General features: G+C 43.8%; 1 protein-coding gene across 3 annotated transcripts in view; it reads left to right on the forward strand.

The window, feature by feature from the left end:
- The window catches only part of KTN1 (kinectin 1), a 3101875-nt gene that overhangs the window by 857713 nt on the left and 2223794 nt on the right, over nucleotides 1-20368 (forward strand). For all 3 annotated transcript variants that reach the window (XM_069637667.1, XM_069637665.1, XM_069637666.1), the window contains one exon: nucleotides 10523-10591. In XM_069637667.1, coding sequence (XP_069493768.1) covers nucleotides 10523-10591 — 69 coding nt within the window. The remainder of the gene's footprint in view (nucleotides 1-10522; nucleotides 10592-20368) is intronic.

A 20368-nucleotide genomic window follows, 5' to 3' on the forward strand; every position in this document is an offset into this window, starting at 1 on the left:
GAGCTGAATGAGGTTATCTATCAGATGAGGAATCTGAGTGAGATGAATCCATAGAAAGAACATTACGGTAAGTTATTTCTCCTTCTTATAGACAGGAATTTAGTGTACAATAGGAGGAATACCAAGGTCCATTTGCATTCTTTTTATTTATTTATTTATTTATTTGTATACAGTAATTAAACTTTTGCAAACATTCAATTAACAAATTCAATTTCTAAAACATCAATGATCATTAATCAGTATAAATATAGAGTACCAATAGCACTACATATTAGAGTTCATATAAACATTATGAACAGTTCACATAAAACCATTTTTATCAACAGCACTGTGTTAGGCAGAAACCTGTGCAGTTCCCTCTGGGACCACTGCAAAAGATTTAAGACTACAGGTGTTTGGCAGTAAACCGACTTGGTAGCAGTCTGTACCACACAGATTCACTTGGCAGCTGTGGCTGAGCAGTCAGACTTCCCTCAAGAAGAGTTAGGCAGTATACAGAGTATTCACAATAGGTCAAAAGAACACAGTAGAACAAGCAAACACTGACCAGAGCTTGGTGTAAAAGAGATATAATTATTTATTTAAATCCACATCTAATAAAACACACTGGCACTAATCTCAAGCAGTTCAAAAACACGGTCACTAAAAGATATACACTCCCTTCAACGATTAGTTAGACAAGTATTAAGTAAAGCAACACTTATTTTCAGACAGCGGTGAGCGCTTAACGAAGATGGCACTCTAATCAATCGGTTTAAAAGGGAGAGAAAGGCAGAGGAAGGATAGAAACGGATCCCAACACTTTCGGGAGAACACAGTAGGAGAAGGCAGGTTAAAACCGTAAAGTCAAAGTTAACAAGGCCGGACCCACTTTAAGAGGCTCCGGTCGAAATGTGTCCAAGGTCACACGGTTCAAAGTGCCCAAAAGTCTCGCAATCAGTTCAGAAAGAGTTGGACCAAAAGAAAGGGACCAGTTAGATGGTCAAGGCGGCCAGCCCAGTCCAGAAGGTTAAGGGATTATTATTATTACCTTGTAGCAATCTTTAGAAAGGGAGGCCTGGCGGACACGGTACCTTTAAAGTGGTGAGAATACTCCAGCGGGGGCAGTTGTTGCTGGCAGCGGATGCAAGTCGGTGCTTCGTCCAGGGGAAGAGAGGATCTCGTCGGGGAGGAAGACAGGAGTCCGTTGCACTGCCAGGGAAGAAACCAGCCGCGGAGTTCAGCTAAAAGGAGCGGTCCTTTTATTCGTGGTCCTGTGGTAAGTGGCTATCCGGTTGCCGGGGTGCTTGGCACGGGCAAATCGACCACAAGACGTCCGGGGATGCGAGAAAAGGAAGGTAAACTGGTTGTGCCCACCAGTCAGGGGAAGAAGACTCTCCAGCCGGGAGATCTTCTCTGTCGTTGGGAAGTGGTGAGTCGGTTCCGCAGGGCTCCACCGGTGGCATCGTCGTATCAGGTCGGCTCAGCTTCTCCCTCGTCGGATTTTCAGGTCCTGTGGCGACTTCTAAAGTTCCAGTCCCAAAAGCCCTGCTTTTATGCAGCACACCCCCATTCACTCAGCCTAGCTGTCAATCAAACATGCTAAGTGGTGAGCCAGACGGCTCACCACTTGGGCCAATCACACAAGAGTGCGACTTGAGTTACCAAGGTAACTCAGTCCAGGGTGCCTAAACCCCCTCCCACACCCTCTGTGGTACCCAGACAGAGTGGCACCACTTTTGGAGGCTTCTGTGGAGAAGCCCGCCAAAAGGTGGAACAAAGGGCTCAACTTGGGTTGGAGTCTCAGAAGAGAACACAAACGCCATTTTAGAATCGAGTTCTGGCAAAAAATACCAACCGGCGAATTAATATTAAATAAACCGGCGGTATGTTCGAGGCTATGAGAATTAAATAATTAAAGTTGGTAGCCTCGAACAATGGGAAAATCCCATAGGGAAATATTCGCGGTCGAATATAAAAAGTAGTATCCACTGCCACCAGCCAAAACTCGATCAGTGAGGACGGAGACGTGACCCTCGAATAACAGACCCCGGGGCAATCGAATTGCCCTGACTAGTACGTCCACAATATGATGGTTTGTACTGGTTTCTGTTCATAATTTGGGACTAGTAAAGCCAATGGTGACTTTACATGCCCTGGGAGACAGTAGTCAGTCCCAGGGTATGGAGTCTATGGTGGGGTGGCACTATGACACCCCTGTGCCACTGCACTGAGGGTGCTGTGTAACACACATAGTAAAAACACAAAAACACATGAGACCCTATGGAGTAAAAGACCCCATAGCCCATAAAACACATTAACAGTCAAAGGAACCCCTCAAATCATGTCCAAGAGTGTGAGGAAAAGAGACTCACTCTTGGCAGGAGAAAAAAACAAACTCCAGAAATCCAGCAAAGCTGCTGGGGGACTCACTAGGTTAAGAAATTCAGCCTAAACAGAGAATTCTCCCTAACACACTGCAATTCATTAATATTCGTTCAATAATCATTAAATCCCTATAAGGCACAATTTATAACCATTAACCCGAGCATTAATCTTAATATCATAAATAATTAAAACTGTAAGTACTAGCTTACATATTAAAACACTCCCATAGTCAAACCACATAGGTCTATTAATATAAGCATTCCAGCCTAAGCAAGCAAACACAATCTGTACCATATGTTACTGAGATTGTACCTGCGGCAATAATTCTGAAATCATTTTCCACAATCTAAACAGTGTAAATTGTAGCTTACCATTCTGAGAGTTTAAGCAATATAACCAAAAGGAATCTGACTTAATAGACTCAATATTATGTACAAAACACCCAAGAATCTGTTATAGCGGGTGCTAACCCTACACAATCTGTGATTAAGTGCCTAATGAATTCCAAGGTGCTATTACTATTGCATTCTTTTGTAATGTTTCAAAGTTTGGTAAGTCTGTTCCAATAATAATTTCCTCAGGTAATGATTGGTTTTGAGGATTAATAGCACGCTCAAGATGGACTTAACCATATGAATGCGCAGAGGTAAACCGGGAATGATGGCCACATGTATCCTAGTAGTCCTCCTTTGAATCCCAAGAGTTACAGGGGTTCTATGATATACTTCTTAATCCCCATGTACACGTTTCCCTGATTGGATGGATTATTTAATAATTTTTTGCGAAAATTGAATTGGGTTGTGTTGCTGTCTGTTTACTACCCGAGTCAATTAATGTCTTGACAGGGATTCTATTTACCGAAGCGGTATCCTGTGTCTTAAAACACTAATTTAAAACTTTGACATTCAGTACTCTTTTTTAAAAATATATTTTTGTAGATGGATTAAAAGATGTTTTCAATGAAGCAGAATATGCTTGTTTATGCTCTTGAGGTGCAGAGGACAATTAACTCTGGCATATGGGTTGTATACGAAACAGAAACAAGCATAAAGGTTCCCTATTGGGGAACTCTCGTCCCCTGCACACTATCTGTGCTCAGAAATTAGCCAAACATTTAGGGATGACGGGTGTAGTCCCATACATGACTTAGACTGTTAGATGGTAAGAAGTTTGACTTTTCAAAATAATGTATTAGCAAATGGTAGTTAAACAACAAATGTGCTTAGAAATGTCATCCACATGAATATTCAGTTGGTAATACAAGCTGAATTTATTTTCCTTTTTTCATATAGCCCAAAGCATTTCAAGAAACTCCTTATCAGGGGCGAGCAAATGAGCTTCAGAATTCAGTTAACATAGTTGAATACTTTGTTAACTGAATTCTGAAACTGATTCATTAAGTAGGAACAAAACTTATACAATAACATTTTTTTTGTTTGTCATTCTTCTAAAAAAACCAGAAACTTAGATTGCTTGCCCCTGATGAATAGAGTTTCTTGAAACGAGTTGGGCTATATGAAGAAAGGAAAACAAATTCTGCTTGAATTAACAATTGAATGTTCATGTGGATATTTCTAAACACATTTGTTGAATTACCATTTGCTAATAATACATTATTTTGAAAAGTCATAAACGTATTACCATTTGACAGTCTAAGTCACATATGGGACTACACCCATCACCCCTAAATGTTTGGCCAATATCTGAGTACAGATAGTGTGCAGGGGATGGGAGTTTTCCAATAGGGAACCTTTTGCTAGTTTCTTAACTCTTATTTCCTAGAAACAAATTATTTATTGTTTCTACCTCCCCTCTGTCGTTGTCTTCTTCCCATTAATCTTCCGTCATATACCCAATCTCCATAGATTTCTTGTTGGAGGGAGAATGTTGAGCTAAATGACCAGCTTGTCCACATGAAAAACACAATAGCGTAGTTGATATTGACCTCTGGTTTTCTCGAGCTTGGTTTCATCCGACTCTTTTGAAAAATGTGCTCTTGTATCTCCACTTGTATTTTCTTTAGCTATCAATGTGGAGTAATGTACATAATTCTTGGGCTTAGTTACCACATGAGGAGAGTTTTAGGTACATTTTGATTCCCTCCTGATTTCTTAACCTTTTTGTAGATTGTGCACATGACGGTTAGACTCCATAAAAGTTTGAGCAGTGTCAGTGACCAAGGCTAAGTTAGGTTTGTTTAGTTGCAATATAGCTTTTTGTAGACAGAGGGTAACTAACCATAATGACAGCATGTTTTGATTTCTGACTGATAAATCCATCAGAGTCTCTTCAGGATTTAATCTGATACTTGTTTATAGACGTTTTCAGTTTGACCCACTTTTTTCTATAATACTTCTTTGATTTCAGGAAAGGGTGTTGTACCTACTGGATTCGGAAGATGATTTGAATTCTGAAGTTCATCTTTTAGTAAATTGGCCAAGTAATACGCTTTTAATTCAGGACTCCAGTTAACCTCTCAAAATGTTTAAAATAAATTCCAGATCCTCCCCTTCCTTATGTGGTTGTAATATACCTTGTGGAATTATAGGTCTTTGGGAGGCATAAGCTATTCTATTCAACCCTTTTTAAAATCTTGCCTTGCCTCGGCTTGGATTTGATGTTCTGTTAATTTAACCGTCTTTATTGTGATGTCATCCTGCCAAATTAATATTGCTGATGCAGTATTTTGTGGACTGTCAAGGAATCATCCTAACAGGAGCATTTTTGCTGATACTGGCGAACTTTGGAAGCCTACCAATTCTTTGAGAAGCACAATAATTCGCAATGTACTTTTTTCTTGCCACTTCTTGAACACTTTTAACCATACCACAGTACATAAATTACTTCCACCTGGTCCACTCACCTGCCAGTTCTATAACTACAAAGTCCCTTACCCTGGTGTAATCGCCTGCTAGGACTAATGAAGCTACTAACAGTACTACAAGCACTTCAGTGGCACAGTTCTACTTCACACAATGAGTGTCTTGACTTTCCACAACATCAATTTTGACGACTACATTTGTGAAAACATGACACATTGGTGTTGTTTGTACCACACTTGGGATTGGCACATGCAATGCAGGTTATGCTCCTCTCCTCCTGAATACCTTCTGTCAGAAGGGCAGCCTTCCTGCCACTCTTGTTTTGCAATGTTGGTAATTATTCTGACCTTCAAAACCACAATCACACTCTACTGGTCTGGTCGCCAAGTTCTTATGTTGCCACTTTCTCCGCTTCGTATCTACTTGGTATTCACAATGATTATTATTCTGCTTTACATCAGTTTGATATTCAGGCCACTTATGTTTCTGTCACTTTACTCTTTTTACATCGGGTGTGGTATTCAAGGCATATGGAATTGACCTGGCCAACTACGGACCCACATTTGGGTAAGAATTAATCTTGGGGTGACTGATGGTCACTTAGACTTCCTGTTTGTCCTACCTCTTTTTTAGCCTAATGCGGCCTACTAACTTCTGATTTTGTTTTTTTTTCACTCTTCTTCATGAACATGCTGCAATATGAATGAATTTAGAATTACCTTCTGGCATTATATTCAATTAACAAAATGTTTTAATGTTGATCTTACATGGGATTTTAATGACCTGGACTAATAGGTTAACACAATGTACTATTCATTGGTCACAATGTTTTGAAATACCATGATGCCTACCAGCCTTGAGTATGATCCTTTGGGGTTAAAACATGCATTGGTTGTTTGTTCACTTAATGTACTTTGACACTAATGTATATGATATTGTAGAAAAACATAGCACATCAATCCTTTATCCCACAGTAGCTGGGTGGATAAATATCTACAACATAGATTATATAGTATCAGGATCACTTTACACTCTTTGGTGTTATGCACAATTGTGCTGAAGCAACAGTGTATATGTACTTTATATGTGGCATAGGAGGGTCACCACACACCCTCCTTAGCACACGCACCAAACTCTGTCTTAACACCAAACATGCACGGTACATATTCAGGAACAGTGTGACCAGCGGTATAGTGCCCTACCTTTCACCACCTAGACAAGATGCTTGCCAATGTGAGTTTTTCTTGGTGACAAGCCATCAGAATGTGGAAATGATGTGAACAATTTCAGTGAGTCGTTATCCAGTGTCACAGGCCAGCCCCAAGAAGATCGGAACCCGACCACCAGCAAACAGCCCGCCAGTGTTTTGCACTCTGCCGTTGTCATAGAGAGGCGAACTTTGCATACCCCAACTATAACCAGCAGAGAGAAGCCACACAGACTTCCAAGTAAAGCACGCACAGCCGCCATGGGAACTAAATCAGGGGGCACAAACCCTCAACTATGGGACCTACCTTAGGGGCACCAGGAATAAGGACCGCTAACATGAAGGACATTCATCTTCCCTGGTCGACATTACGATTCTGTGGTGGGCCCGCACATTGGAAATGCTACAGGGTTTAGCCTGCTACTTGTAACCATTACTTCCTTCAACCCCCCAGGCAGAGAAGACTGGCCAGAGTAGCAAGTCACAGAGAAACAATCCACAGAGGGGGATATAAGGAGAACAAAAGAAGCAGTTTGGAGTGAGGTTAGAGGAGGATTAGGGGGTGGAAAATCAAGAGACCAGCGGGAGGGAGAATGGAGCAGCGGAGTGTGGGGCGATTCTGGATATGCTGTGAAAGTGATACTGCGTTTTTAGTGCGCGTGACTGGCAAATAGGGTAAGGAGAAAGAGTATGGAGTGAATGTGACTTGAGTGAATATGGGGTGTCTAATTTTGTAAAAATTACACAGTGCATCAATCCTTTGTCCCACAGTAGCTGGCTGGAAAAATATCCGAAACTTACATTATATAGTGACAGGTTTTACACTATTTGTTATGCACAATTGCGCTGAAGTAATCTTGTCTAGGCAGTATGTCATGAGACAAAGGTGGACTGCTCAGAACGAGCTGGTCCCCAGGGATCTGTCATCAAGGTGGCCAGGACACGGCCATCGCTATTGGATCCAGTTCCTGGGGGTGGACCAGTGAGGGAGGATCATCTGGATGGGGGAGGTCCTTGGGGAGTGGGAGTGGGACACCGACTGGTGAGACACAGTATCCCCCTTCTTTCAACTCCTTTTCCCCATCCTACCACGTAGGACATTCAAAACCACATCCCTCCCACCCCCCTTTTTCCACACTAACACTTAAGCGCGACACACCAGAGAATGAACTAACAGAGCTGTTTACCTCCCAATACAAGGGCCAGGCAAAGTCAGGCGATTGACCAGAATCACACACACACACACACACCTGACTGCCCTTTCCCACAGGTATAAAAGGTGGAGTAAGAGAGCACAGTACGACCAGGGCAGACAGCACAACGAGACAGCTATCCAGACCCGGCAGTTCAAGAGCAGGCAGACACGACCATGCCCCCTTTTCCACGCAGACCTGCAAAACCTCTGCAGAGGGAATCATAAGACCGAGGACAGTAGCCCTAGTGTTCTGCGACAGATGCCAATGGTACACGGAGCGTATCGACGCTAATAAGTAGGAGCGAGGGAAACTCCGGCTACCGTGATACCGACCTTGACCCCAGTTATGAGGAAAGTCTAGAGTTCATCACAGCCGGTTAGTCGAGGGGAGAGCTGATAAGAGCTGGGCTGCGGTGAATTATAGATGCAAATTGAACTGGGCACTTTTTCCCTGGGTCTGAAAGATGCTAAGAAGCGAGCTGGAATCTATATCCCAGAGACACAAGTTCCCTGTCTCGCCCCCTCCCTGTCTCTGCCCCCTGTCCCTGTCTCCTGTCTCGGTCCATCTCACTGTGTCTCGCCCACTCTCTCCCAGTTCTACTGCCCTCCCCCCACCTAATACTGCCCGTCTCCCTCCACCTAGCTCTGCCTGTCTCTCTCTCTCTCTCTCTCTCTCTCTCTCTCTCTCTCTCTCTCTCTCTCTCTTTCTCTCTTTCTCTCTTTCTCTCTTTCTCTCTTTCTCTCTTTCTCTCTTTCTCTCTTTCTCTCTTTCTCTCTTTCTCTCTTTCTCCCCCCCCACCCGCCCGTTTCTGTCCCTCTGTTGGTCTTTGCACTGCGAGTGCCGCCAGAGTGGGACGAATCAGGCAGCTGTTCCAGAAGCACCTGGTGATTCAAAGAAACTAATCACATTTTCTGTTAAATGAAAGCACACACACCTGACAGAAGCCAAAGAGCTGTCCCTATGGACAGGTTTCTAACTGGGTGGGAGTTAGTAGGATAGGGTGTGATTGCAGCTGTAGCAGAGCTTTAGAGAATGAACATTTTGGAAGCAAAATGATGTGAGTGGAAAAGGCTGGTGTGGAGAAGACCGTAGGAGGAGAATCACATTTGAGAAGAGAAAGGTTGACCTTATCAAATATGAGCAGGTGGTGAGCTGTAAGGAGGAAGTAGCTGAAAGTAAGGTGTGAGATGTGGTTGAACATCAGATGGAGGTGGTCAGACAACAGGAAAAGCTTGCGAGTGATGAGTAGGAAGAAGTGGGAAGATGTAAACAAAACAGGGTGCTCATGAAACAGAGGAGATGGTGGAGATAACGGTAGGATCTGTGTAATAGAAGAAATCAAAGTTGCACAGGGAAGAAGGAATGCAAATGTGGTGGCAATGAGGTAATGGGTGTTGAGTGTGATGCTCAGCATGTCATCAAATGAAACCGGGGAATACAACCGGAATCCCAAGGCGCACAGTGACTTGCAAGTGGCGGAGGGACCAATGAGAGGCCACCTATCCCTACCAGCCAAAGGTCAGTGGAAAGCTTTGGGGCCTGAAATTGATGGGCCCCAGCTTCTTTCCAATAGTCACCCTGGATTTGGACTACAGTGTGACCCCTGAACAGGATCCTACAAAATAATTATTACTTCCTGGAAGCCATCGGATACGAGAAAATAAGTGCCCGGGGACCCTTGAACACCCTTTACTCTGAGTAGACAAAACTGCCAAGGATTTCTGGCCGGTAGCTCAGATTGCAACACTGTTGAAACCGTGGGAATTTCTTTTGGTTTGCATGTTTGTTCCAAGTTGATTGCTTGTATTTATGTTACCAAAATAAACCTATGTTGAAATCCTTAAGATTTTGTACAGGTATCTGATCACCACTTGGTTTCATGACCGCATGGAATTTATGCTCTGTTATTAAGCATGAAACTTGCAGATATGCACAGAGTACAGGAACTATTTCCGTTGTCCCGGGAGTAAATCATAAGGCATGAATGCTTTGCAAATGTTTTTCAGACAAATGTTCATATTGCCTTCATGCTTTCAGATCTTGGGTACATCATCTGTTTCCTGTATCTGTAAATTGGTGCTGAATCTTGGTACAACACAAATTATATTCTTATATTGCTGCAAGCAGTAGTTGTCAAATAGTATATGCCCCCAATAAGTGGTTTAATGTATCATGGATCTTTATATTGTATTTCATAGTGGGTCTTTGCTACTATATAGCCATCTAATAAGCTGATTGTTATGGGTTGCACTGTTCGATTGGACAGTGTTTTTGAGCCTGCATAATTGGAGCTCGAATGAGAGTTTGGACATTGACGAGTCCATGCGGGATGGTATAGAAATCTAAAGAATTCTATGAATCGCAGTAGCAGGCTGTAAAAGCTTCAAGCTTTGGGTTTCATTTTGCGATGTAAAATGTTAGAAGTACTTAAATCAGCCAGCATTTTAACAGCTTACGTAATATTCATGTTTTGATTTGGCCATTTGCCTTGTATGCTCTTTGAGATGGGCTGTTTATTTTCTGTTGGAGTGACACAAATTCATGCTTCTAAAAGTAAAATGCAATAAACTACATGCTTGAATTTGATAAACCTTTGGAACCATCTTCTTTCCTCGGTACGTGATTTGTTTGTCTTTTGGCATCGTATACATTTATAACCACTTTAGTTCACATAATATCACATATTTGTTTTAGTTTAAATATTACTTTCAATGTAACAGATGTATGTGTTCAACAAATTGGACAAAAACAACCAGTCAATTACTAGTGTAAAATTCCTAAAAGGTTTTTTGAATTTATATGAAAGTCACTGTTTTTATATGTTGTAGTTTTGGGTGTATGTATTTCAATGTACCTTAGTACAACAGTAGGTAAACACAATTTCATGTTTGAATCTAGCAAATAGTTAAAACCATTTTGTTTTGTTGTAGGCTCTGCAGAGAGAGAATGCTTCGCTAAAATCCGAATTTCAGCAAGTGCAGATACTAAGAAATGAACAGGTAAAGAAGCAGTAATTGTGCACAATTTTCTCTCTTTTTGAGCCAATACATAGTCTAGTGAAATATCAAAAGATGCAGAAAGGTAAGGTGAACAAATTCAAATGTGACTCAGATGTCTATAGATTGGTAACTGGTTGTTCCATAGATCTCTGCAATGCAGGTGACCAGGTGATTCTTTTTACCCAACACAGGCCATGCATTCTAGAATTGGTGGGTTTACATACAGTTCATCTGCCCTCTTAAACTGGGTCACCTCTACTGCGGTTATAGTAAGGTCATTTGATGTCATAATTTTAGAGATGGTACCTGGTTCCTAAGTAATTCAGGTCAATGCAACAGTTCATTTATGTATTACAAAAACATGCTCCATATTTATTTAGCTATTTCCCGGTTTTCCATGCCCTCTTGGTTGTGTAGGCATATTATATCTCAAAACAATGTGCTATCTTTATCACACATGCAGCCATGCAAAGGGACCTACCCTGAACCCTTCCCTGGTTTATTACGACCCTTACTAGTGTAGACTGTAATGTACGGCTGCATATGCCTGTTTTTATGCTGTTGCATGAGTTGACATCTTTTCAATCCTGCACAGAAAAAAGTCTGTGTGCGTGCACTTGTTACCTGAAGCCAAGAGGTTGTCAGAATCTGCATCCTTCACAACGTGTGTATACAGGGTATATTACAAACTCTCATGGCATTTAACAATTTTTCTTTTCTGCTGCGATCTCTTTACATGGAAACAAACGTTTAATTGTTACCAAAAAATATTCTTTATTTTGTATAATACATACAAAGTGTGAAAACAGTGTATTAAAAAAGATCTCATACATTAAAAATACATAGCAGTCTATGATTCAACAATAGGGTTTAATCATACAAGACACACAACCAACTATAATCAATTCTATAACTCATACTAACCACATTCATTCACATTCATAGTCCATTCATACTGTGCAAAAGGCGCAAAGATCTTCAATTTGTAGAAAAGTAGTAGGTCTTACAATTCGACCCAAAGTGCTATTTTAACATTAAATGCACCAATTAAATACAATACTGGATTGTATCAATATATAATTCTGATCCAGCGTTTCTCCACAAGCATCAAATAAGCTATCCAATTTGTTGTCCAGTGGGGCTTATGACAAAAAGGTGTTGAATCATTTTCGGCTCAGTAATCTACGTGAGTTTCATACCAAAGCCATCTTCAGGACGTAAAGAGAAACCATTTCTGATCACATTGGTGTGTGTTGCTAACTTGACAAACTGAGTATCTAGTACATGGAGTTGCAGCCATCGGTGGAGTCATCCCAGCCGTCCCTGTTGTATCATGTCTGCAACCCAATTGGTTTGGTCCCGGTGTTGCGGTCTCCTGGGTGGCGTGCCAGAGATCTTTTCCATATGGATTTCTGCGCAATGTAATCTCCTTATTCAATTAAATGCTGCCAGGACGCATCAGTGCAGCACCTCTCCCAATTTGTGTTGGGGCGTCTTCACATCCAACGTAAATAGTTCACATCCGCTTTGTTCTTTCAAATATCTTGGAGACGTCCCCTACTTCATGATATTGCACAAAACAATCTACGCCATGCCTTCCACAAATCATTTCCTACTTAGCAAAGCAGATTTTTATTGCTGATGCCATGGACATAGCATTGCTTAAAATCTGAATAAATCATGTTAACTTCATACTGTTGCATCAAGTCCATACATTTTATTTCAGCAGATTTTCTTTGTTTTTTCAAGATTACTTGGTGTGCTAGATAGGGATTTGTTTGGACTAGATTAACTGCCTCCATAACCTTGGGTACAATGTACACCAATCCGTCTTCTAGCTCCTCTGATTCCATTGGATGGTGCCTCAGCCCTCCTCTGAGTTGCTCTCTCAAAAAGCATCTATTCGCCCATAAATCTGTCAGCGATACACTTGGTATTGTAGGGAACTCATGGTGGCAACATTAAAGACAGACACAAGTGATCACAGTTCAAGGGTGTTTATTAAACTGTATGCAGGTTTGAAAAACACCTAATCTACTCCTAAATCTAAGATGGGAGCAAGCGTCGACTATCAAATGAAAATAAGGCAGTCCTAGTGGAGTTGTCAAATACAAAAGGCCTATACTAAAAAAAAAGAATTGCCAAACCTTACAACTAATGCAAAAAGGGGTGTGCAATAGTTTTCAAGAAAAGAAAGAAGTGTTCACAAATAATATGTCAGGATGCAGTAGCTTGGGTCTCCCTTCCCCCACGTTTTGAGCAAGGGGAAGGCAGAATCTTGGAGCACAATACTCTCAAGCTCCTCCAACACAAGCCAACAGTTCCACTTGCAGCTATCGGGGCCATCAATGTCCATGTATCGTTTCTTTTGAAAGTCTCTTGCCTTCGAGGGCGTGACGTATTCAAATAACAAAAACAACAGTTCCTTCAACAAAATGAAAGTTTGTTTCCTGGTTTAACTTAGGGTGAGGATTCTTCATCCCTGGATCCCCCTCTTCCGGGCGCTGACCCCTCTTTACTTTCTGCCTCCCTCCACCGGGTTTACTACGGCTTGTCCTTCCATTACAAATCTCAGTCATTTTAGTTCCAGTGGACATCCATCGGCCGGGTTCACTCTGGTCAACACACTGTTTCTTGAGACTTTAGACTTGCCCCCTTCTAGTCAGCATCCCTCTTTCGGGTTTACTCTTGCCAACTTCACATTCACATTTACTTTCAATGTTCACACGATTCACTTCCCTTACTTACATTCTAGTTCTTGGGTCAAAGGCTTTCGACTGTACAGGGATTTTGCTGGACCTCCTGTATGACCACTTTGACTATCTTGGCGGCTCTCCTACGGCCTTCTGGTATCTGTAGTTTCACTTAGCCGGGGATTGACCAGGGTTTCTCAGAGCAGCACCCACGTGGTGCCGGTCGCCCTTTGCAGCTCGTCTGTTTTACATTGTTAAAGTTCTTTGAACTTCTCTCGCTTTGCCACTTTCATTCACCACAGCCTGGTTCTTATCGGCTCTCCCCTCGACTCACCGGCTGTGATGAACTGCTTGGCTTTTCTCTTTAATGGAGTCCAGGCCTTTACCACAGAAGCAGGAGTGTCCCTCGCTCCGGTTTATCAGCGTCAATACGCTCCATGTACCGTTGACATTTACTGCAGCACACTTGGGCTATTGTTCTCGGTCTTATGATTCCGTCTGCAGAGGTTTTTCGAGTCTGCAGCGAAAAAGGGTGCAAGTGCATGTCTGCCTCCTCTTGAACTGCCAGTTCTGGATAGCTGTCTCGTTGTGCGGTCTGCCTTGCTCGTACTGTGACTCTGCAGTATTTAATTGTTAAAGCCTGCTACAAAAGAGGCTGGGACTAGACATGGCTGTATAGAGACTCCTACATGTACAACAACAATGTAGCTCATTGCATAGCAAGTAGGCATCGATGGTCACCGTAGTCCCCCGAAAAAGCATAGGTTAATTTGGCTAATGCGGCTTTGCCATGATCGACCGGATTCAAAACAAGGTGCTTCCCCTACACAAGTGAAAGGATAATGTTTGTTGTGCATGCATCAAACTAAAAACCTCCACCACTTTAGAATGGCAATTTTTTATAGCCAGATTCGTCATGCTTCCAAGCACTTTAACAATAGCTGTGTTACATTTTAGCTCTACGGTGTTCCTGTCTCAGTGATGTCACTGTGAGAATGTTGTGTGCATGCTGAGAATGTTTAACTATTTTGGTTGTGAAGGAAGGGTCCACTCCCAGGCAGTTAGAAATGTAAGCCTGGGTGGTGGGAGCCAGAGGGCTCCTGTTCTATTACTCTGCAATCCCATTTATGTACCTATGATGTTCCTGACCTCATGTATCCTGATGATGTAACCTAATAAAAGAAGCGTCCTTGTGAAACTGCAAGCTGCCTCCAAAAGTGCAAGTTATTTCAAGCTGCTATTACCCAATTTAATGTTACTCAATTTATTGCACTTTGTATTTGTATTTATTGATTTATAAAGCTCCTTACACCAAAGCACTGTACAGTGGAACAACTTAATACATAAAAACATAAACAATATAACGGAGGAAGCAATTACAATATGAATCAATCAACAAAACAGTGAGAAGAGCAATTAACTGAAGGGGATAGGGAGAAAATGGGAGTGGGACTGGGTAGGAGGGGTTAGGGGTGGTGATGAGGAGGGAAGGGGAAGGCTGAGAGGGGAGGGAGATAGTCAAGGGGAAAGAATAAGGAAGGAGGGGATGCAGAAAGGGGGAAGGGGTTTCAAGGAGGAGAATGGAGGAGAGATTTAAGGGAAGTGAGGAATGAGGTGAAGGTGGGGGGTGGAACGCATAACAAGAGGAAGGGAGTTCCAGTGCAGAGGTGCTAGGAGTTGGAAGGAGCGGAAACGGGAGGAGGCACAGGGGGACAGAGGTACAGTGAGAAGGAAATGGTCAGAGGACCGAAGGGAACGGGAGGGGGAGTAGAAAGAGAGGAGGGAGGAGAGATAAGGGGGAGCGAGACCATGAAGAGATTTGAAGACAAGGCAGAGAAAGTGAAATTTAAGTTGGGAGTGAAATGGAAGCCAGCCAAGGTAAGAGAGAGTAGTAGAGATGGAGTCACGACAGGTAAGGAGACAGAGGGTACGGACAGCAGAGTGGTAGATGGATTTAAGAGGGGCAAGATGAGAAGTAGGTAGTCCAAAGAGTAGGGAAGAGCAGTAGAAGATGAGGGAGGAGATTAAGAGTTTGGTAGCGTTTTCAAGAGGATAGGTAGGAGAGGACCGGCCACCCCAGGAGACAGTAAAGGAGCGGGAAGAGAGGCAAGAGGATATCCAGTTGAGAACAGAGCCTTTAAACCCAAAGGAGGAAAGAGTGTGAAGAAGGAGGGGATGATCGACAGTGTCAAAGGCTGCGGAGAGATCGAGGAGAATAAGGATAGAGGATTGCTTGGCATGGCGAGCAGAGAGGAGGGAGTTAAGGATAGAGGTGATAGCAGTTTCAGTGGAATGTTTGGGACGGAAGCCAGATTGGGAGGGTGGTAGGAGAGAGAAATTAGTGACAAAGGATGAGAGCTGAGTGTAGGAGAGGTGCTCGAGAAGCTTGGAGAGGAATGGGAGAAGAGAGATGGGTCTGAAGTTAGAGGTGAGAAGTGGATCAGCAGAAGGTTTCTTCAGAATAGGGATGATCGTAGCATGCTTGAAAGCAGAGGGAAAGGTTGCTGAGGAGAGACAGATGTTGAAGAAGGAGGTGAGGTAGGGGATAAGAAGAGGGTAGATCTTAGGGATAAGAAGGGAAGGGAGAAGGTCAGTTGGGACGGACGTGGGGTGGGCTTTGGATAGGAGGGTGGAGACTTTGGAAGGGGAGATGGGAGAGAAGATGGACATGCAGGATAAGGGAGGGGGGGGAGAAGAGGGTGAATCTGTGGGTGTGTGGATTTTTTGCCAAAGGGTAAGAAGCTTAGAGGAGAAGAAGTTAGCGAAGTCAGAAGGAGAGCGTGTAGAATTGGAGGAGGGATCAGGAGTGGGGGGAGAGAGAAGTCGAGAGAGAGTTTGGAAGATACAGCGAGGGTGAGTGGCTTGAGATTGGAGTAGGTTAGAGTAGTAAGAGGATTTAGCCGAGGCAAGACAAGAGTCGTAGAGTGCGTGGTAAGAGAAGTAAGAGGTTTGGTTAGAAAGCGAGGGAGTTTTGAGCCAGTGTCTCGAAACGTCGGAGAAGGCGCAGCATATAGAGGAGTTGAGGAGTAAGCCAAGGTTGAGAAGGTTTCCGGGTTGGACAGAAGAGAGAAAGGAGGTAAAATTGATCCAGGGAGGAGGGAATAGAAGAGGAAAGGGAGGATAGAACATCATTCGCTGATAATAAGGACAAGTCTTGGAGAGTTGGAAGAGAAGAAGAGCAAGTGTCAATAAAGAGGGTGGGATCGAAGTTGCGAAAGTCACGCCGTGAGTAGATTGGAGGGCAGGGGTTAGCAGCGGAGGAGTGTGGGAGAGGAGAAAGGGAGAAAGAAAGTAAGGCATGGTCGGAGAGATAGACAGGAAGAGTAGAGACTGGGGAAGAGGGGTAGGAAGAATTGAAGATGAGGTCAAGGGTGGAGCCAGAGGAGTGAGTGGGGGAGGAAGGAATGGGGGAAAGGAAAGGAGTCAAGGATAGAGAAGAGGGGAGAGGATTGAGGGGGAGAAGGAAGATGGAGATTAAAATCGCCAAGCACTGATAGAGGAGAGGGGGAGGGAGAGATAAGCAAGAGGAGGTGATCAATGTCTTCATAGAAGGAAGAAAGAGGGCCAGGGGGACGATAGATGATCAGGAAGGAAATAGGGTGGGGAGAGGAGAAAGATTTGTAAAGGATTTCAAAGGAAGGGAAAGAAGGGAGAGATGGTGAGGAGGAAGAGGAGATGCACTTGGGGTGGTAGAGGAGGCCAACGCTTCTGCCACGGCCAGTAGCGCGAGGGGTGTGAGAGGAGGATGAGGAGGTGGTTAAGGAAGCGGGGACAGAGGTGTTATGGGGGGAGCCAGGTTTCAGTTAGTTATAGGAAGTGGAGGTTGAGACAAAAGAATAAGTCAAGAACTGCTGCGGTTTTGTTGCAGATGGATCTGGCGTTCCAGAGTGCCATGTTCATGAGGCTGGAGTGGCGGGTGGTAGGGGGTAAAGGTTAGGGCAGTGAGAGAGGGCTTTGAAGGACAGAGCCATCGCTGCTAGAATTCTAACTTGCGAAGAGCAGGCTGGCCCCTTGTCTGAGAAGAGCGTTTACATTCAGAGCTGTCCTTCCAGATATGTTGGGAGTAAAAAGTATTCCTATTCCTGGATAGTATTCGACATTCTTTGGGATTTTCAAACGGTTATCTGGTAAATTTACTTGGTTGCCTGTAATACATGACTTTCGGATCCAAGCTGAAATAAGGTGTGTTGTGGTTTGGAACCTTGCCTTTACCTAAATGAGAGCAGTGGTGTGAGTGGTTGCTTGAAGTTCTGTCGTCTTGTCAACTGTGTGAGCGAAAGGTCTCAGTCACACGATCATCAGACAGCACAAACCCAAGGCCTTAATTCTCTCTCTTTATTGGATACAGCAGAAAACCAGGGGGATTAGGTTTAACTGAGCCCACAGGACTGTGGAGTACTAGAATAGAGCAAAATTAAACCGCTTTTCTTAGGACTGTGATCCTCAGTCCTTCCCCAACCCCTCAAAAACCCCCCTCCCCTAAACATATCCATTTTTCCAGTGGTAAACACGTCAGTCACAGTCCTTTGGGGTTTTCTTGGCAACTTAGTCTTTCTTGGCTGAGGTTGTGCTCGACAGGCAGTTGAGATCGTTCCCTGGACTTCTGCACTACCTTGCACCACCACCCCTTGTGCCTTGGGTCATCTTGATGGGGATTCGACATCCATCTCTTTCACTGGTGTTGGACACAAGTATTCACAAATAATAAGTAGCTCACTCCATCCTGCTCAAAAGTTAAGTCTTAAGACAGGCTTCTGGACCCAGGTTTGTCGACCAGCGGCCAGACCATCAGGAGTTTATATAGAAGGGCTCCCCTCCCAATTGTACCCTATGGGATACACAGCGTGACAGAAACAAGTATGTTCATTTACTGTCCTGACGGATTCTTCCAGGTGACGCTGCAGGTATTCTGAAATTTGCTGTGGCTCCAATCTTCTGTCCTTGGTTCAGGTGAAGGAAGCACCAGAGGTCGTGGGTGCAGAGATCTCTTTCCGTGTTGGGGGCTGGTTGCATTTCTCACCCAACGGTTTCAGGTAACTTCTTGAAAACAGCCAAACAAAGAAAAGATGCAGACCTCGATGGTCCCAAACCTTAGGACACTTCACGATATTGCAGAAGGATGGTTCCAGCAAAGCTCACCAGGGCCAGGAGGCTACATGCAATCTTTTAGCGGTGAACACAGAAGCAGCCCCAGCTCAGCTTCCCTTGTTATGAGCAGGCTGAAATGGTGAGGACCGTCAACTTGTGGCATAAACTGAAGATCCTGTGAGTCCAAAGGCTCTGCTTGGACCGGCGACGGCAGAAGCGTAGTATCTCAAAAGGCAGCTGTTCCGTCCACCGGGATGTCTAGTGACACTTCTGAAGGCGTCCAAGGTGTTGGTCTGTGAGCAGGGGTCGAGACTGGTTGTTCTCTCAGGTCCAAGGGCCGAAGCACCAAGGAGGATCTTCAGATATCAGGCAGAGAAGCAGGGCTTTGTGGGGCCAGTTGCTGGAGTAGCTGCTAGCCAGCTGAAAGGGTCGTCAGCAGTCTGCGCTTCTTCGTAAGAGTCTGTTCCAACAATGATCTGTTGAATGGCTGTAGGAGACCTCCTTTTCTCCAACATTCAGGCTAGGAGCTAGCCCCACTGATGGTAAGGATCTGCAATATTCAAACAACCCAGGGTTGTCCAATCAGCAGTAGACTTTCAGGTGCTATAAGATGTGGACTGGGACCAGGCAGCCCCAGTTCCAGCTCACACACAAACACAGCTCACTTGTCCATGAAAGCAGCAGCTTTAATCGGGGGGGGGGGGGGCTTACCATATATGGCATTTGCTGACCTAGGAAAGCAGGAAGATGGCCAAAGAACCAGCAGAAATTTCATGGCATGGGCATTTTAGGGTACGAGCCAACTTTAGTGGTCGTTCGTGGTAAATGCAAAAGTGTATGAGAAAAATCTGACACATGGAAAAAATGATATAGCTGTCACCAGCGTGTCTTAAGCCCATCGTCAAAGTAACCAAATAGACAGCAGGTAAAGCGTGTTAAGGCTTCAAAGTATCCCAACTGTAGTCACTGTAAGTTGACGTGTGCAAATTCTAAGAAAGACAAAGTCTCTTAGTACTGTCAGTCTTAGGGACTAATCCGTTTTCTCATAAGAAGGAGCAATACAAGCAAAGGAAGTAAAGCAGAAGCTTTACTGACCTCCAGAAATCAGGAAGGGCTTCAAAAATAAGCAAAAACATCGGGCTCCCATAGAAATGTGTAGAGGGAAAGGTGCAAATAGAAACTTTTCTAACACTCTGCCTTCCCTCCTCACTGCAGCACATGCTCTGGGCACCAGCTTTCTTTCCATTCTGACAGCACGATCTCTGTGGGCCCAGGTGCTCTTTCATTTCTGCTGTGCTTCTGGGCTAGTTTCTTGAATCTGTGTGGTCTGTTGTGATTGTGGTCTAGGCTTATTACACGATTGACTAATAGTTCGAACTACAGAATCTGCAAGTGAGAGTACTTTATCGGCCTGCTCCCCTTGCTAGAATATTATAGCCTCCAGCTACCATCTTTTTGTTTTCCTTCATACACTGGCAATCTCAGTTCCATGTTTAGGGTACAACGCCTCCTTCTCACTAGCCATAGTGATTTTCATGGCTACCGGGTTGTAAAAGCATGCACATGGTCCCTGAAACACTGCATATGTTGCGCTCACTATTCACTATAACTGTCTGTGTCTAACAAGCAACACCTCACTCATGGACAATCTGTGGAGGGCCATGGTGACGGCTCGGCAAACTGCATGATCTTTGCCTTATGTGGCCCATATTGTCATTATTCTTTTGCTGCCAAGGGTGGTTGGAGACTGCATGGTGGAGAATACACTGTCAGAGAAAACCAGGCTCACGCTTCAATTTAGCTTTAATGGCAAATAGAGATATATAAATTTGCTCGCAAGTCAAGGAAAACAGCATTCTTCCTATAATGAAACCCATCTAAATAAACGGATCACCTTCCTGGCCCGTTAACTTTATAGACATTTTGTCACCTGACCATTGGAAGGTTGGCAAATACCTCAGACTAGACTTTCAGTGGATTTCCTTTCTCCTGTAGA

Source organism: Ambystoma mexicanum, chromosome 14, assembly GCF_040938575.1.
Source record: "Ambystoma mexicanum isolate Mex_15411 chromosome 14, UKY_AmexF1_1, whole genome shotgun sequence".
In the NCBI taxonomy this organism is placed as follows: Eukaryota; Metazoa; Chordata; class Amphibia; order Caudata; family Ambystomatidae; genus Ambystoma; species Ambystoma mexicanum.